The sequence below is a fragment of the Alosa pseudoharengus genome, unplaced genomic scaffold (genome assembly GCF_046254945.1).
Source record: "Alosa pseudoharengus isolate Yale_2024_CS ecotype anadromous, Long Island Sound unplaced genomic scaffold, YU_APseudo_1.1 YU_APseudo_1.1_scf_3, whole genome shotgun sequence".
Classification (NCBI taxonomy): domain Eukaryota; kingdom Metazoa; phylum Chordata; class Actinopteri; order Clupeiformes; family Clupeidae; genus Alosa; species Alosa pseudoharengus.
In genome coordinates, this window is record NW_027468718.1 from 1,089,711 (window position 1) to 1,104,991 (window position 15,281).

Consider the following 15,281-nt stretch of genomic DNA (forward strand, 5'->3'; position numbering starts at 1 on the left):
CCAGATAGCAAAGAACCGGTGGCCCAACGTTGGTGTTGGTTGGCAGTGTCGGAGGTGAAATTTCAACGGTGAAACAACGTCACACCAACGTCAGCCCCCCAAGCAATTGTATATTGAATGTTGGTTTATAGTCATGTTCGGCACCAAAGCCAACGTGTCACTTAGACGTCAACAAAAATACAATTATTACACGAGGTACATGCAACAGCGTTTCAGAAAACATTAAAGAAATGTCTGAATGAATAGTTTGTAAAAAGAGGGATGCTTTGTATTTGTCTATCATAACAAGAGGATTTACAATGTGGAAACACTGTCAGCCCCATGTCAGCCCACCGACTGGCTGTTTGTAACTGCGGCTAGAAAATCGTGTTTCATCATATCTCGCTATTGTTGCAAATGCAATTAATCGTTCAGCCCTGCTACATTTCCCAACTCCCAGCAGGCCTTCTTCATTCAACTTTGCATGCAGGCAGGTGTTCCTCCTAGTGAGAATGGATATTGACGCTATTTCTTGAATTTCCCCTTGGGGATCAATAAAGTATCTATCTATCTATCTGACGCTCATCGCGAATCAGCTTGCGACTCCATGTTACAATGGACTTCACATTCTGGTGAGTATGAAGCTACTGCATGTGTATATGCTTTGTTGGTTTGATTTATGTCTAAGCTAAAAGGTTATAACCTTGCCATGTTGCAGTGATAATCTACAAGTGGTAGTGGAGTGTAGTGGAGTGTAGTTAGCTTGCTAGCTTGCTGACATGCCAAAGTCAAATAGCTTACACAACACGTGTTTTGAAATTACAATAAAAGGCTTTTTTAAAATGTACACTGTCTATTTCTCGTGTGTGTGTGGAGTGTGTGTGTCCATTTCAGGAGTGTGTGGAGGTGGGCTGGTATGTGTGTACATTTCAGGAGTGTGTGCAAGTGTGCTGGTGTGTGTGTGTACATTTCAGGAGTGTGTGTGTGCATTTCAGGAGTGTGTGGCGGTGGGCTGGTGTGTGTGTACATTTCAGGAGTGTGTGCAAGTGTGCTGGTGTGTGTGTGTACATTTCAGGAGTGTGTGTGTGCATTTCAGGAGTGTGTGGCGGTGGGCTGGTGTGTGTGTACATTTCAAGAGTGTGTGCAAGTGTGCTGGTCTGTGTGTGTACATTTCAGGAGTGTGTGTAAGTGGGCTTGTGTGTGTGTGTACATGTGTACACAAGGCAACGCTTACCAGACCACAGAACACTAATGACACAGAACCAGCCAGTAGAACCCAAGGCAACGCTTACCAGAACACAGAACACTAATGACACAGAACCACCCAGTAGAACCCAAGGCAACGCTTACCAGATCCATTGGCCTTCTCATGGTGATATGCACAAAATAACCTGCAAAACAGCCCAGAACACACACACACACACACACATTGTCAAAAGCAGTCAGAAAACTGTAGTTATATTGTGTTGTTGATCTAAGAGTGTGTGTGTGCACGCGAGTGTGTGCGTGTGTATGTGTGTGTGTGTGTGTGTGTGTGTGTGTGTGTGTGTGTGTGTGTGTGTGTACTCACTGAAAGACCCCCTTGGTCTGGTTCTCTATGGTGTGTGCGTTGTGCGTGACAGCACAGGGGTAGTGATAGGACCGAGGACATCGCTTCACCTCACAGCCAGCAGTGGCTCCAGTGTTCTTACACCCGTGACACTTCTAACACACACACACCACACACACACCACACACACAGACACACCACACACACACACACACACATACACACACACACACACACCACACACATACACACACACACACCACACACACACACACACCACACACATCACACACACACACACACACACACACACACACACACATCGCAAACACCACACACATACACACACACATTTTAATTCTTTATTTAAATCCACAAATCATATTACAATAGACAGGATTCAAATATTTCAAGAGATAGGGCTTTGTCACTCAATGGTATTCAGGGGTACAAAAAACATCTCCTGCGCCATACTGCAAGGCTGCCTATAACTGCAGATATGGAGCAAAACTTTGCTAGCTGTTTTGTTTTTCTGCTGGAGAGCCCTGCCAGCCTTAACCCACTGAAAACAAGTTTGTGGACATGCCCCAAGCTGCCAAAGATCAACACCACTAGCTTGCACTGATAGCCTAGGTCACATAGTTTTGTCCGTGTGGGTTGGTACTTCATGATTTTGTCATTAAAAGCCATGTCCATGTAGAGATCGTACACACATCCTATTTCAAGTATAAGTACTTCCCTTCTGTCTCGGTCTCACACACACACACACACACACACATCGCAAACACCACACACATACACCACACATCGCAAATACACACACACACACACACACACATCAGCCTTTTAATCGGACTGAAATGAATCTGATTATCTGGGGGGGGGGGGGGGGTGGGGTGGTATGTAGTTGGTAGCACTGTAGTTTTTCTACAGTAAATGTATTCCCTACGGCCTACATGTCATTTTGCATCGGACTTTTCAACACATTCTGAAACTACACTCTCTCCTCTTTCCAATGACACCCCACTTGTGAAATTCTATGGTTGAAAATGCCCTTTTTTGCCCCTCTGAAAATACAGTATATATTTGTGAAATTGCAGAATTTCAGTACTTGAACAGGGACAGATAGCCCATTAAGGATTTTGCAAGGGATATATATCTCCACATTCTATAACTACACTTCCTCCCCTTTCCAATGACACCCCACTTGTGAAATTCTATGGTTGAAAATGCCCCTTTTTGCCCCTCTGAAAATACAGTATATATTTTGTGAAATTGCAGAATTTCAACACTAGAACAGCAACTGATGTCCCATGAAGGATTTTGCAAGGGATGTTTCACCACATTCTGAAACTACACCTCCTCCCCTTTCCAATGACACCCCACTTGTGAAATTCTATGGTGGAAAATTGGATATTTAGCCCCTCTGAAAATATAATATGTATTTGTGAAATTGCAGAATTTCAGCACTTGAACAGGGACAGATAGCCCATGAAGGATTTTGCAAGGGATGTTTCACCACATTCTGAAACTACACCTCCTTCCCTTTCCAATGACACCCCACTTGTGAAATTCTATGGTAGAAAATGCCCTTTTTTGCCCCTCTGAAAATACAGTATATATTTGTGAAATTGCAGAATTTCAGTACTTGAACAGGGACAGATACCCCATGAAGGATTTTGCAAGGGATATTTCTCCACATTCTACTTCCTCCCCTTTCCAATGACACCCCACTTGTGAAATTCTATGGTTGAAAATGCCCCTTTTTGCCCCTCTGAAAATACAGTATATATTTTGTGAAATTGCAGAATTTCAGCACTTGAACAGGGACAGATAGCCCATGAAGGATTTTGCAAGGGATATTTCACCACATTCTATATCTACACTTCCTCCCCTTTCCAATGACACCCCACTTGTGAAATTCTATGGTGGAAAATTGGATATTTAGCCCCTCTGAAAATATAATATGTTTTTGTGAAATTGCAGAATTTCAGCACTTGCACAGGGACAGATAGACCATGAAGGATTTTGCAAGGGATCTGTCACCACATTCTGAAACTACACCTCCTCCCCTTTCCAATGACACCCCACTTGTGAAATTCTACGGTGGAAAATTGGATATTTAGCCCCTCTGAAAATATAATATGTATTTGTGAAATTGCAGAATTTCAGCACTTGAACAGGGACAGATAGCCCATGAAGGATTTTGCAAGGGATGTTTCACAACATTCAGAAACTACACCTCCTCCCCTTTCCAATGACACCCCACTTGTGAAATTCTATGGTTGAAAATGCCCCTTTTTGCCCCTCTGAAAATACAGTATATATTTTGTGAAATTGCAGAATTTCAACACTAGAACAGCAACTGATGTCCCATGAAGGATTTTGCAAGGGATGTCTCACCACATTCCGAAACTACACCTCCTCCCCTTTCTAATGACACCCCACTTGTGAAATTCTATGGTGAAAAATGCCCTTTTTTGCCCCTCTGAAAATACAGTATATATTGGTGAAATTGCAGAATTTCAACACTAGAACAGGGACAGATAGCCCATGAAGGATTTTGCAAGGGATGTATCACCCCATTCTGAAACTACACCTCCTCCCCTTTCCAATGACACCCCACTTGTGAAATTCTATGGTAGAAAATGCCCTTTTTTGCCCCTCTGAAAATATAATATGTATCTGTGAAATTGCAGAATTTCAGCACTTGAACAGGGACAGATAGCCCATGAAGGATTTTGCAAGGGATGTTTCACCACATTCTGAAACTACACCTCCTCCCCTTTCCAATGACACCCCACTTGTGAAATTCTATGGTGAAAAATTGCATATTTAGCCCCTCTGAAAATACAGTATATATTTTGTGAAATTGCAGAATTTCAACACTTGAACAGGGACACATAGCCCATGAAGGATTTTGCAAGGGATGTTTCACCACATGCTGAAACTACACCTCCTCCCCTTTCCAATGACACCCCACTTGTGAAATTATATGGTGGAAAATTGGATATTTAGCCCCTCTGAAAATATAATATGTATTTGTGAAATTGCAGAATTTCAGCACTTGAACAGGGACAGATAGCCCATGAAGGATTTTGCAAGGGATGTTTCACCACATTCTGAAACTACACCTCCTCCCCTTTCCAATGACACCCCACTTGTGAAATTCTATGGTAGAAAATGCCCTTTTTTGCCCATCTGAAAATATAATATTTATTTGTGAAATTGCAGAATTTCAACACTTGAACAGGGACAGATAGCCCATGAAGGATTTTGCAAGGGATATTTCACCACATTCTATATCTACACTTCCTCCGCTTTCCAATGACAGCCCACTTGTGAAATTCTATGGTGGAAAATTGGATATTTAGCCCCTCTGAAAATATATGTATTTGTGAAATTGCAGAATTTCAGCACTTGAACAGGGACAGATAGCCCATGAAGGATTTTGCAAGGGATGTTTCACCACATTCAGAAACTACACCTCCTCCCCTTTCCAATGACACCCCACTTGTGAAATTCTATGGTTGAAAATGCCCCTTTTTGCCCCTCTGAAAATACAGTATATATTTTGTGAAATTGCAGAATTTCAACACTAGAACAGCAACTGATGTCCCATGAAGGATTTTGCAAGGGATGTTTCACCACATTCTGAAACTACACCTCCTCCCCTTTCCAATGACACCCCACTTGTGAAATTCTATGGTGGAAAATTGGAATTGGAATTGGAAAATTTCCCCTCTGAAAATACAGTATATATTTTGTGAAATTGCAGAATTTCAACACTAGAACAGCAACTGATGTCCCATGAAGGATTTTGCAAGGGATGTTTCACCACATTCCGAAACTACACCTCCTCCCCTTTCCAATGACACCCCACTTGTGAAATTCTATGGTGAAAAATGCCCTTTTTTGCCCCTCTGAAAATACAGTATATATTGGTGAAATTGCAGAATTTCAACACTAGAACAGGGACAGATAGCCCATGAAGGATTTTGCAAGGGATGTTTCACCCCATTCTGAAACTACACCTCCTCCCCTTTCCAATGACACCCCACTTGTGAAATTCTATGGTAGAAAATGCCCTTTTTTGCCCCTCTGAAAATATAATATGTATCTGTGAAATTGCAGAATTTCAGCACTTGAACAGGGACAGATAGCCCATGAAGGATTTTGCAAGGGATGTTTCACCACATTCTGAAACTACACCTCCTCCCCTTTCCAATGACACCCCACTTGTGAAATTCTATGGTGAAAAATTGCATATTTAGCCCCTCTGAAAATACAGTATATATTTTGTGAAATTGCAGAATTTCAACACTTGAACAGGGACACATAGCCCATGAAGGATTTTGCAAGGGATGTTTCACCACATGCTGAAACTACACCTCCTCCCCTTTCCAATGACACCCCACTTGTGAAATTATATGGTGGAAAATTGGATATTTAGCCCCTCTGAAAATATAATATGTATTTGTGAAATTGCAGAATTTCAGCACTTGAACAGGGACAGATAGCCCATGAAGGATTTTGCAAGGGATGTTTCACCACATTCAGAAACTACACCTCCTCCCCTTTCCAATGACACCCCACTTGTGAAATTCTATGGTTGAAAATGCCCCTTTTTGCCCCTCTGAAAATACAGTATATATTTTGTGAAATTGCAGAATTTCAACACTAGAACAGCAACTGATGTCCCATGAAGGATTTTGCAAGGGATGTTTCACCACATTCCGAAACTACACCTCCTCCCCTTTCCAATGACACCCCACTTGTGAAATTCTATGGTGAAAAATGCCCTTTTTTGCCCCTCTGAAAATACAGTATATATTGGTGAAATTGCAGAATTTCAACACTAGAACAGGGACAGATAGCCCATGAAGGATTTTGCAAGGGATGTTTCACCCCATTCTGAAACTACACCTCCTCCCCTTTCCAATGACACCCCACTTGTGAAATTCTATGGTAGAAAATGCCCTTTTTTGCCCCTCTGAAAATATAATATGTATCTGTGAAATTGCAGAATTTCAGCACTTGAACAGGGACAGATAGCCCATGAAGGATTTTGCAAGGGATGTTTCACCACATTCTGAAACTACACCTCCTCCCCTTTCCAATGACACCCCACTTGTGAAATTCTATGGTGAAAAATTGCATATTTAGCCCCTCTGAAAATACAGTATATATTTTGTGAAATTGCAGAATTTCAACACTTGAACAGGGACACATAGCCCATGAAGGATTTTGCAAGGGATGTTTCACCACATGCTGAAACTACACCTCCTCCCCTTTCCAATGACACCCCACTTGTGAAATTATATGGTGGAAAATTGGATATTTAGCCCCTCTGAAAATATAATATGTATTTGTGAAATTGCAGAATTTCAGCACTTGAACAGGGACAGATAGCCCATGAAGGATTTTGCAAGGGATATTTCACCACATTCTATATCTACACTTCCTCCGCTTTCCAATGACAGCCCACTTGTGAAATTCTATGGTGGAAAATTGGATATTTAGCCCCTCTGAAAATATATGTATTTGTGAAATTGCAGAATTTCAGCACTTGAACAGGGACAGATAGCCCATGAAGGATTTTGCAAGGGATGTTTCACCACATTCAGAAACTACACCTCCTCCCCTTTCCAATGACACCCCACTTGTGAAATTCTATGGTTGAAAATGCCCCTTTTTGCCCCTCTGAAAATACAGTATATATTTTGTGAAATTGCAGAATTTCAACACTAGAACAGCAACTGATGTCCCATGAAGGATTTTGCAAGGGATGTTTCACCACATTCTGAAACTACACCTCCTCCCCTTTCCAATGACACCCCACTTGTGAAATTCTATGGTGGAAAATTGGAATTGGAATTGGAAAATTTCCCCTCTGAAAATACAGTATATATTTTGTGAAATTGCAGAATTTCAACACTAGAACAGCAACTGATGTCCCATGAAGGATTTTGCAAGGGATGTTTCACCACATTCCGAAACTACACCTCCTCCCCTTTCCAATGACACCCCACTTGTGAAATTCTATGGTGAAAAATGCCCTTTTTTGCCCCTCTGAAAATACAGTATATATTGGTGAAATTGCAGAATTTCAACACTAGAACAGGGACAGATAGCCCATGAAGGATTTTGCAAGGGATGTTTCACCCCATTCTGAAACTACACCTCCTCCCCTTTCCAATGACACCCCACTTGTGAAATTCTATGGTAGAAAATGCCCTTTTTTGCCCCTCTGAAAATATAATATGTATCTGTGAAATTGCAGAATTTCAGCACTTGAACAGGGACAGATAGCCCATGAAGGATTTTGCAAGGGATGTTTCACCACATTCTGAAACTACACCTCCTCCCCTTTCCAATGACACCCCACTTGTGAAATTCTATGGTGAAAAATTGCATATTTAGCCCCTCTGAAAATACAGTATATATTTTGTGAAATTGCAGAATTTCAACACTTGAACAGGGACACATAGCCCATGAAGGATTTTGCAAGGGATGTTTCACCACATGCTGAAACTACACCTCCTCCCCTTTCCAATGACACCCCACTTGTGAAATTATATGGTGGAAAATTGGATATTTAGCCCCTCTGAAAATATAATATGTATTTGTGAAATTGCAGAATTTCAGCACTTGAACAGGGACAGATAGCCCATGAAGGATTTTGCAAGGGATGTTTCACCACATTCTGAAACTACACCTCCTCCCCTTTCCAATGACACCCCACTTGTGAAATTCTATGGTAGAAAATGCCCTTTTTTGCCCATCTGAAAATATAATATTTATTTGTGAAATTGCAGAATTTCAACACTTGAACAGGGACAGATAGCCCATGAAGGATTTTGCAAGGGATATTTCACCACATTCTATATCTACACTTCCTCCGCTTTCCAATGACAGCCCACTTGTGAAATTCTATGGTGGAAAATTGGATATTTAGCCCCTCTGAAAATATATGTATTTGTGAAATTGCAGAATTTCAGCACTTGAACAGGGACAGATAGCCCATGAAGGATTTTGCAAGGGATGTTTCACCACATTCAGAAACTACACCTCCTCCCCTTTCCAATGACACCCCACTTGTGAAATTCTATGGTTGAAAATGCCCCTTTTTGCCCCTCTGAAAATACAGTATATATTTTGTGAAATTGCAGAATTTCAACACTAGAACAGCAACTGATGTCCCGAAACTACACCTCCTCCCCTTTCCAATGACACCCCACTTGTGAAATTCTATGGTGAAAAAATGCCCTTTTTTGCCCCTCTGAAAATACAGTATATATTGGTGAAATTGCAGAATTTCAACACTAGAACAGGGACAGATAGCCCATGAAGGATTTTGCAAGGGATGTTTCACCCCATTCTGAAACTACACCTCCTCCCCTTTCCAATGACACCCCACTTGTGAAATTCTATGGTAGAAAATGCCCTTTTTTGCCCCTCTGAAAATATAATATGTATCTGTGAAATTGCAGAATTTCAGCACTTGAACAGGGACAGATAGCCCATGAAGGATTTTGCAAGGGATGTTTCACCACATTCTGAAACTACACCTCCTCCCCTTTCCAATGACACCCCACTTGTGAAATTCTATGGTGAAAAATTGCATATTTAGCCCCTCTGAAAATACAGTATATATTTTGTGAAATTGCAGAATTTCAACACTTGAACAGGGACACATAGCCCATGAAGGATTTTGCAAGGGATGTTTCACCACATGCTGAAACTACACCTCCTCCCCTTTCCAATGACACCCCACTTGTGAAATTATATGGTGGAAAATTGGATATTTAGCCCCTCTGAAAATATAATATGTATTTGTGAAATTGCAGAATTTCAGCACTTGAACAGGGACAGATAGCCCATGAAGGATTTTGCAAGGGATGTTTCACCACATTCTGAAACTACACCTCCTCCCCTTTCCAATGACACCCCACTTGTGAAATTCTATGGTAGAAAATGCCCTTTTTTGCCCATCTGAAAATATAATATTTATTTGTGAAATTGCAGAATTTCAACACTTGAACAGGGACAGATAGCCCATGAAGGATTTTGCAAGGGATATTTCACCACATTCTATATCTACACTTCCTCCGCTTTCCAATGACAGCCCACTTGTGAAATTCTATGGTGGAAAATTGGATATTTAGCCCCTCTGAAAATATATGTATTTGTGAAATTGCAGAATTTCAGCACTTGAACAGGGACAGATAGCCCATGAAGGATTTTGCAAGGGATATTTCTCCACATTCTATAACTACACTTCCTCCCCTTTCCAATGACACCCCACTTGTGAAATGCTATGGTGGAAAATTGGATATTTAGCCCCTCTGAAAATATATGTATTTGTGAAATTGCAGAATTTCAGCACTTGAACAGGGACACATAGCCCATGAAGGATTTTGCAAGGGATGTTTCACCACATGCTGAAACTACACCTCCTCCCCTTTCCAATGACACCCCACTTGTGAAATTCTATGGTGAAAAATTGCATATTTAGCCCCTCTGAAAATACAGTATATATTTTGTGAAATTGCAGAATTTCAACACTTGAACAGGGACACATAGCCCATGAAGGATTTTGCAAGGGATGTTTCACCACATGCTGAAACTACACCTCCTCCCCTTTCCAATGACACCCCACTTGTGAAATTATATGGTGGAAAATTGGATATTTAGCCCCTCTGAAAATATAATATGTATTTGTGAAATTGCAGAATTTCAGCACTTGAACAGGGACAGATAGCCCATGAAGGATTTTGCAAGGGATATTTCACCACATTCTATATCTACACTTCCTCCGCTTTCCAATGACAGCCCACTTGTGAAATTCTATGGTGGAAAATTGGATATTTAGCCCCTCTGAAAATATAATATGTATTTGTGAAATTGCAGAATTTCAGCACTTGAACAGGGACAGATAGCCCATGAAGGATTTTGCAAGGGATGTTTCACCACATTCAGAAACTACACCTCCTCCCCTTTCCAATGACACCCCACTTGTGAAATTCTATGGTTGAAAATGCCCCTTTTTGCCCCTCTGAAAATACAGTATATATTTTGTGAAATTGCAGAATTTCAACACTAGAACAGCAACTGATGTCCCATGAAGGATTTTGCAAGGGATGTTTCACCACATTCCGAAACTACACCTCCTCCCCTTTCCAATGACACCCCACTTGTGAAATTCTATGGTGAAAAATGCCCTTTTTTGCCCCTCTGAAAATACAGTATATATTGGTGAAATTGCAGAATTTCAACACTAGAACAGGGACAGATAGCCCATGAAGGATTTTGCAAGGGATGTTTCACCCCATTCTGAAACTACACCTCCTCCCCTTTCCAATGACACCCCACTTGTGAAATTCTATGGTAGAAAATGCCCTTTTTTGCCCCTCTGAAAATATAATATGTATCTGTGAAATTGCAGAATTTCAGCACTTGAACAGGGACAGATAGCCCATGAAGGATTTTGCAAGGGATGTTTCACCACATTCTGAAACTACACCTCCTCCCCTTTCCAATGACACCCCACTTGTGAAATTCTATGGTGAAAAATTGCATATTTAGCCCCTCTGAAAATACAGTATATATTTTGTGAAATTGCAGAATTTCAACACTTGAACAGGGACACATAGCCCATGAAGGATTTTGCAAGGGATGTTTCACCACATGCTGAAACTACACCTCCTCCCCTTTCCAATGACACCCCACTTGTGAAATTATATGGTGGAAAATTGGATATTTAGCCCCTCTGAAAATATAATATGTATTTGTGAAATTGCAGAATTTCAGCACTTGAACAGGGACAGATAGCCCATGAAGGATTTTGCAAGGGATATTTCACCACATTCTATATCTACACTTCCTCCGCTTTCCAATGACAGCCCACTTGTGAAATTCTATGGTGGAAAATTGGATATTTAGCCCCTCTGAAAATATATGTATTTGTGAAATTGCAGAATTTCAGCACTTGAACAGGGACAGATAGCCCATGAAGGATTTTGCAAGGGATGTTTCACCACATTCAGAAACTACACCTCCTCCCCTTTCCAATGACACCCCACTTGTGAAATTCTATGGTTGAAAATGCCCCTTTTTGCCCCTCTGAAAATACAGTATATATTTTGTGAAATTGCAGAATTTCAACACTAGAACAGCAACTGATGTCCCATGAAGGATTTTGCAAGGGATGTTTCACCACATTCTGAAACTACACCTCCTCCCCTTTCCAATGACACCCCACTTGTGAAATTCTATGGTGGAAAATTGGAATTGGAATTGGAAAATTTCCCCTCTGAAAATACAGTATATATTTTGTGAAATTGCAGAATTTCAACACTAGAACAGCAACTGATGTCCCATGAAGGATTTTGCAAGGGATGTTTCACCACATTCCGAAACTACACCTCCTCCCCTTTCCAATGACACCCCACTTGTGAAATTCTATGGTGAAAAATGCCCTTTTTTGCCCCTCTGAAAATACAGTATATATTGGTGAAATTGCAGAATTTCAACACTAGAACAGGGACAGATAGCCCATGAAGGATTTTGCAAGGGATGTTTCACCCCATTCTGAAACTACACCTCCTCCCCTTTCCAATGACACCCCACTTGTGAAATTCTATGGTAGAAAATGCCCTTTTTTGCCCCTCTGAAAATATAATATGTATCTGTGAAATTGCAGAATTTCAGCACTTGAACAGGGACAGATAGCCCATGAAGGATTTTGCAAGGGATGTTTCACCACATTCTGAAACTACACCTCCTCCCCTTTCCAATGACACCCCACTTGTGAAATTCTATGGTGAAAAATTGCATATTTAGCCCCTCTGAAAATACAGTATATATTTTGTGAAATTGCAGAATTTCAACACTTGAACAGGGACACATAGCCCATGAAGGATTTTGCAAGGGATGTTTCACCACATGCTGAAACTACACCTCCTCCCCTTTCCAATGACACCCCACTTGTGAAATTATATGGTGGAAAATTGGATATTTAGCCCCTCTGAAAATATAATATGTATTTGTGAAATTGCAGAATTTCAGCACTTGAACAGGGACAGATAGCCCATGAAGGATTTTGCAAGGGATGTTTCACCACATTCTGAAACTACACCTCCTCCCCTTTCCAATGACACCCCACTTGTGAAATTCTATGGTAGAAAATGCCCTTTTTTGCCCATCTGAAAATATAATATTTATTTGTGAAATTGCAGAATTTCAACACTTGAACAGGGACAGATAGCCCATGAAGGATTTTGCAAGGGATATTTCACCACATTCTATATCTACACTTCCTCCGCTTTCCAATGACAGCCCACTTGTGAAATTCTATGGTGGAAAATTGGATATTTAGCCCCTCTGAAAATATATGTATTTGTGAAATTGCAGAATTTCAGCACTTGAACAGGGACAGATAGCCCATGAAGGATTTTGCAAGGGATGTTTCACCACATTCAGAAACTACACCTCCTCCCCTTTCCAATGACACCCCACTTGTGAAATTCTATGGTTGAAAATGCCCCTTTTTGCCCCTCTGAAAATACAGTATATATTTTGTGAAATTGCAGAATTTCAACACTAGAACAGCAACTGATGTCCCGAAACTACACCTCCTCCCCTTTCCAATGACACCCCACTTGTGAAATTCTATGGTGAAAAAATGCCCTTTTTTGCCCCTCTGAAAATACAGTATATATTGGTGAAATTGCAGAATTTCAACACTAGAACAGGGACAGATAGCCCATGAAGGATTTTGCAAGGGATGTTTCACCCCATTCTGAAACTACACCTCCTCCCCTTTCCAATGACACCCCACTTGTGAAATTCTATGGTAGAAAATGCCCTTTTTTGCCCCTCTGAAAATATAATATGTATCTGTGAAATTGCAGAATTTCAGCACTTGAACAGGGACAGATAGCCCATGAAGGATTTTGCAAGGGATGTTTCACCACATTCTGAAACTACACCTCCTCCCCTTTCCAATGACACCCCACTTGTGAAATTCTATGGTGAAAAATTGCATATTTAGCCCCTCTGAAAATACAGTATATATTTTGTGAAATTGCAGAATTTCAACACTTGAACAGGGACACATAGCCCATGAAGGATTTTGCAAGGGATGTTTCACCACATGCTGAAACTACACCTCCTCCCCTTTCCAATGACACCCCACTTGTGAAATTATATGGTGGAAAATTGGATATTTAGCCCCTCTGAAAATATAATATGTATTTGTGAAATTGCAGAATTTCAGCACTTGAACAGGGACAGATAGCCCATGAAGGATTTTGCAAGGGATGTTTCACCACATTCTGAAACTACACCTCCTCCCCTTTCCAATGACACCCCACTTGTGAAATTCTATGGTAGAAAATGCCCTTTTTTGCCCATCTGAAAATATAATATTTATTTGTGAAATTGCAGAATTTCAACACTTGAACAGGGACAGATAGCCCATGAAGGATTTTGCAAGGGATATTTCACCACATTCTATATCTACACTTCCTCCGCTTTCCAATGACAGCCCACTTGTGAAATTCTATGGTGGAAAATTGGATATTTAGCCCCTCTGAAAATATATGTATTTGTGAAATTGCAGAATTTCAGCACTTGAACAGGGACAGATAGCCCATGAAGGATTTTGCAAGGGATATTTCTCCACATTCTATAACTACACTTCCTCCCCTTTCCAATGACACCCCACTTGTGAAATGCTATGGTGGAAAATTGGATATTTAGCCCCTCTGAAAATATATGTATTTGTGAAATTGCAGAATTTCAGCACTTGAACAGGGACACATAGCCCATGAAGGATTTTGCAAGGGATGTTTCACCACATGCTGAAACTACACCTCCTCCCCTTTCCAATGACACCCCACTTGTGAAATTCTATGGTGAAAAATTGCATATTTAGCCCCTCTGAAAATACAGTATATATTTTGTGAAATTGCAGAATTTCAACACTTGAACAGGGACACATAGCCCATGAAGGATTTTGCAAGGGATGTTTCACCACATGCTGAAACTACACCTCCTCCCCTTTCCAATGACTACCCACTTGTGAAATTATATGGTGGAAAATTGGATATTTAGCCCCTCTGAAAATATAATATGTATTTGTGAAATTGCAGAATTTCAGCACTTGAACAGGGACAGATAGCCCATGAAGGATTTTGCAAGGGATATTTCACCACATTCTATATCTACACTTCCTCCGCTTTCCAATGACAGCCCACTTGTGAAATTCTATGGTGGAAAATTGGATATTTAGCCCCTCTGAAAATATATGTATTTGTGAAATTGCAGAATTTCAGCACTTGAACAGGGACAGATAGCCCATGAAGGATTTTGCAAGGGATGTTTCACCACATTCAGAAACTACACCTCCTCCCCTTTCCAATGACACCCCACTTGTGAAATTCTATGGTTGAAAATGCCCCTTTTTGCCCCTCTGAAAATACAGTATATATTTTGTGAAATTGCAGAATTTCAACACTAGAACAGCAACTGATGTCCCATGAAGGATTTTGCAAGGGATGTTTCACCACATTCTGAAACTACACCTCCTCCCCTTTCCAATGACACCCCACTTGTGAAATTCTATGGTGGAAAATTGGAATTGGAATTGGAAAATTTCCCCTCTGAAAATACAGTATATATTTTGTGAAATTGCAGAATTTCAACACTAGAACAGCAACTGATGTCCCATGAAGGATTTTGCAAGGGA

General features: G+C 40.7%; 1 protein-coding gene across 3 annotated transcripts in view; it reads right to left on the bottom strand.

Annotated features, from left to right (window-relative positions):
- The window catches only part of phf11 (PHD finger protein 11), a 76,682-nt gene that overhangs the window by 30,281 nt on the left and 31,120 nt on the right, over positions 1-15,281 (bottom strand). For all 3 annotated transcript variants that reach the window (XM_076262920.1, XM_076262919.1, XM_076262918.1), the window contains exons 3-4: positions 1,550-1,683; positions 1,330-1,370 (exon numbers count right to left, since the gene is read on the bottom strand). In XM_076262920.1, coding sequence (XP_076119035.1) covers positions 1,330-1,370; positions 1,550-1,683 — 175 coding nt within the window. The remainder of the gene's footprint in view (positions 1-1,329; positions 1,371-1,549; positions 1,684-15,281) is intronic.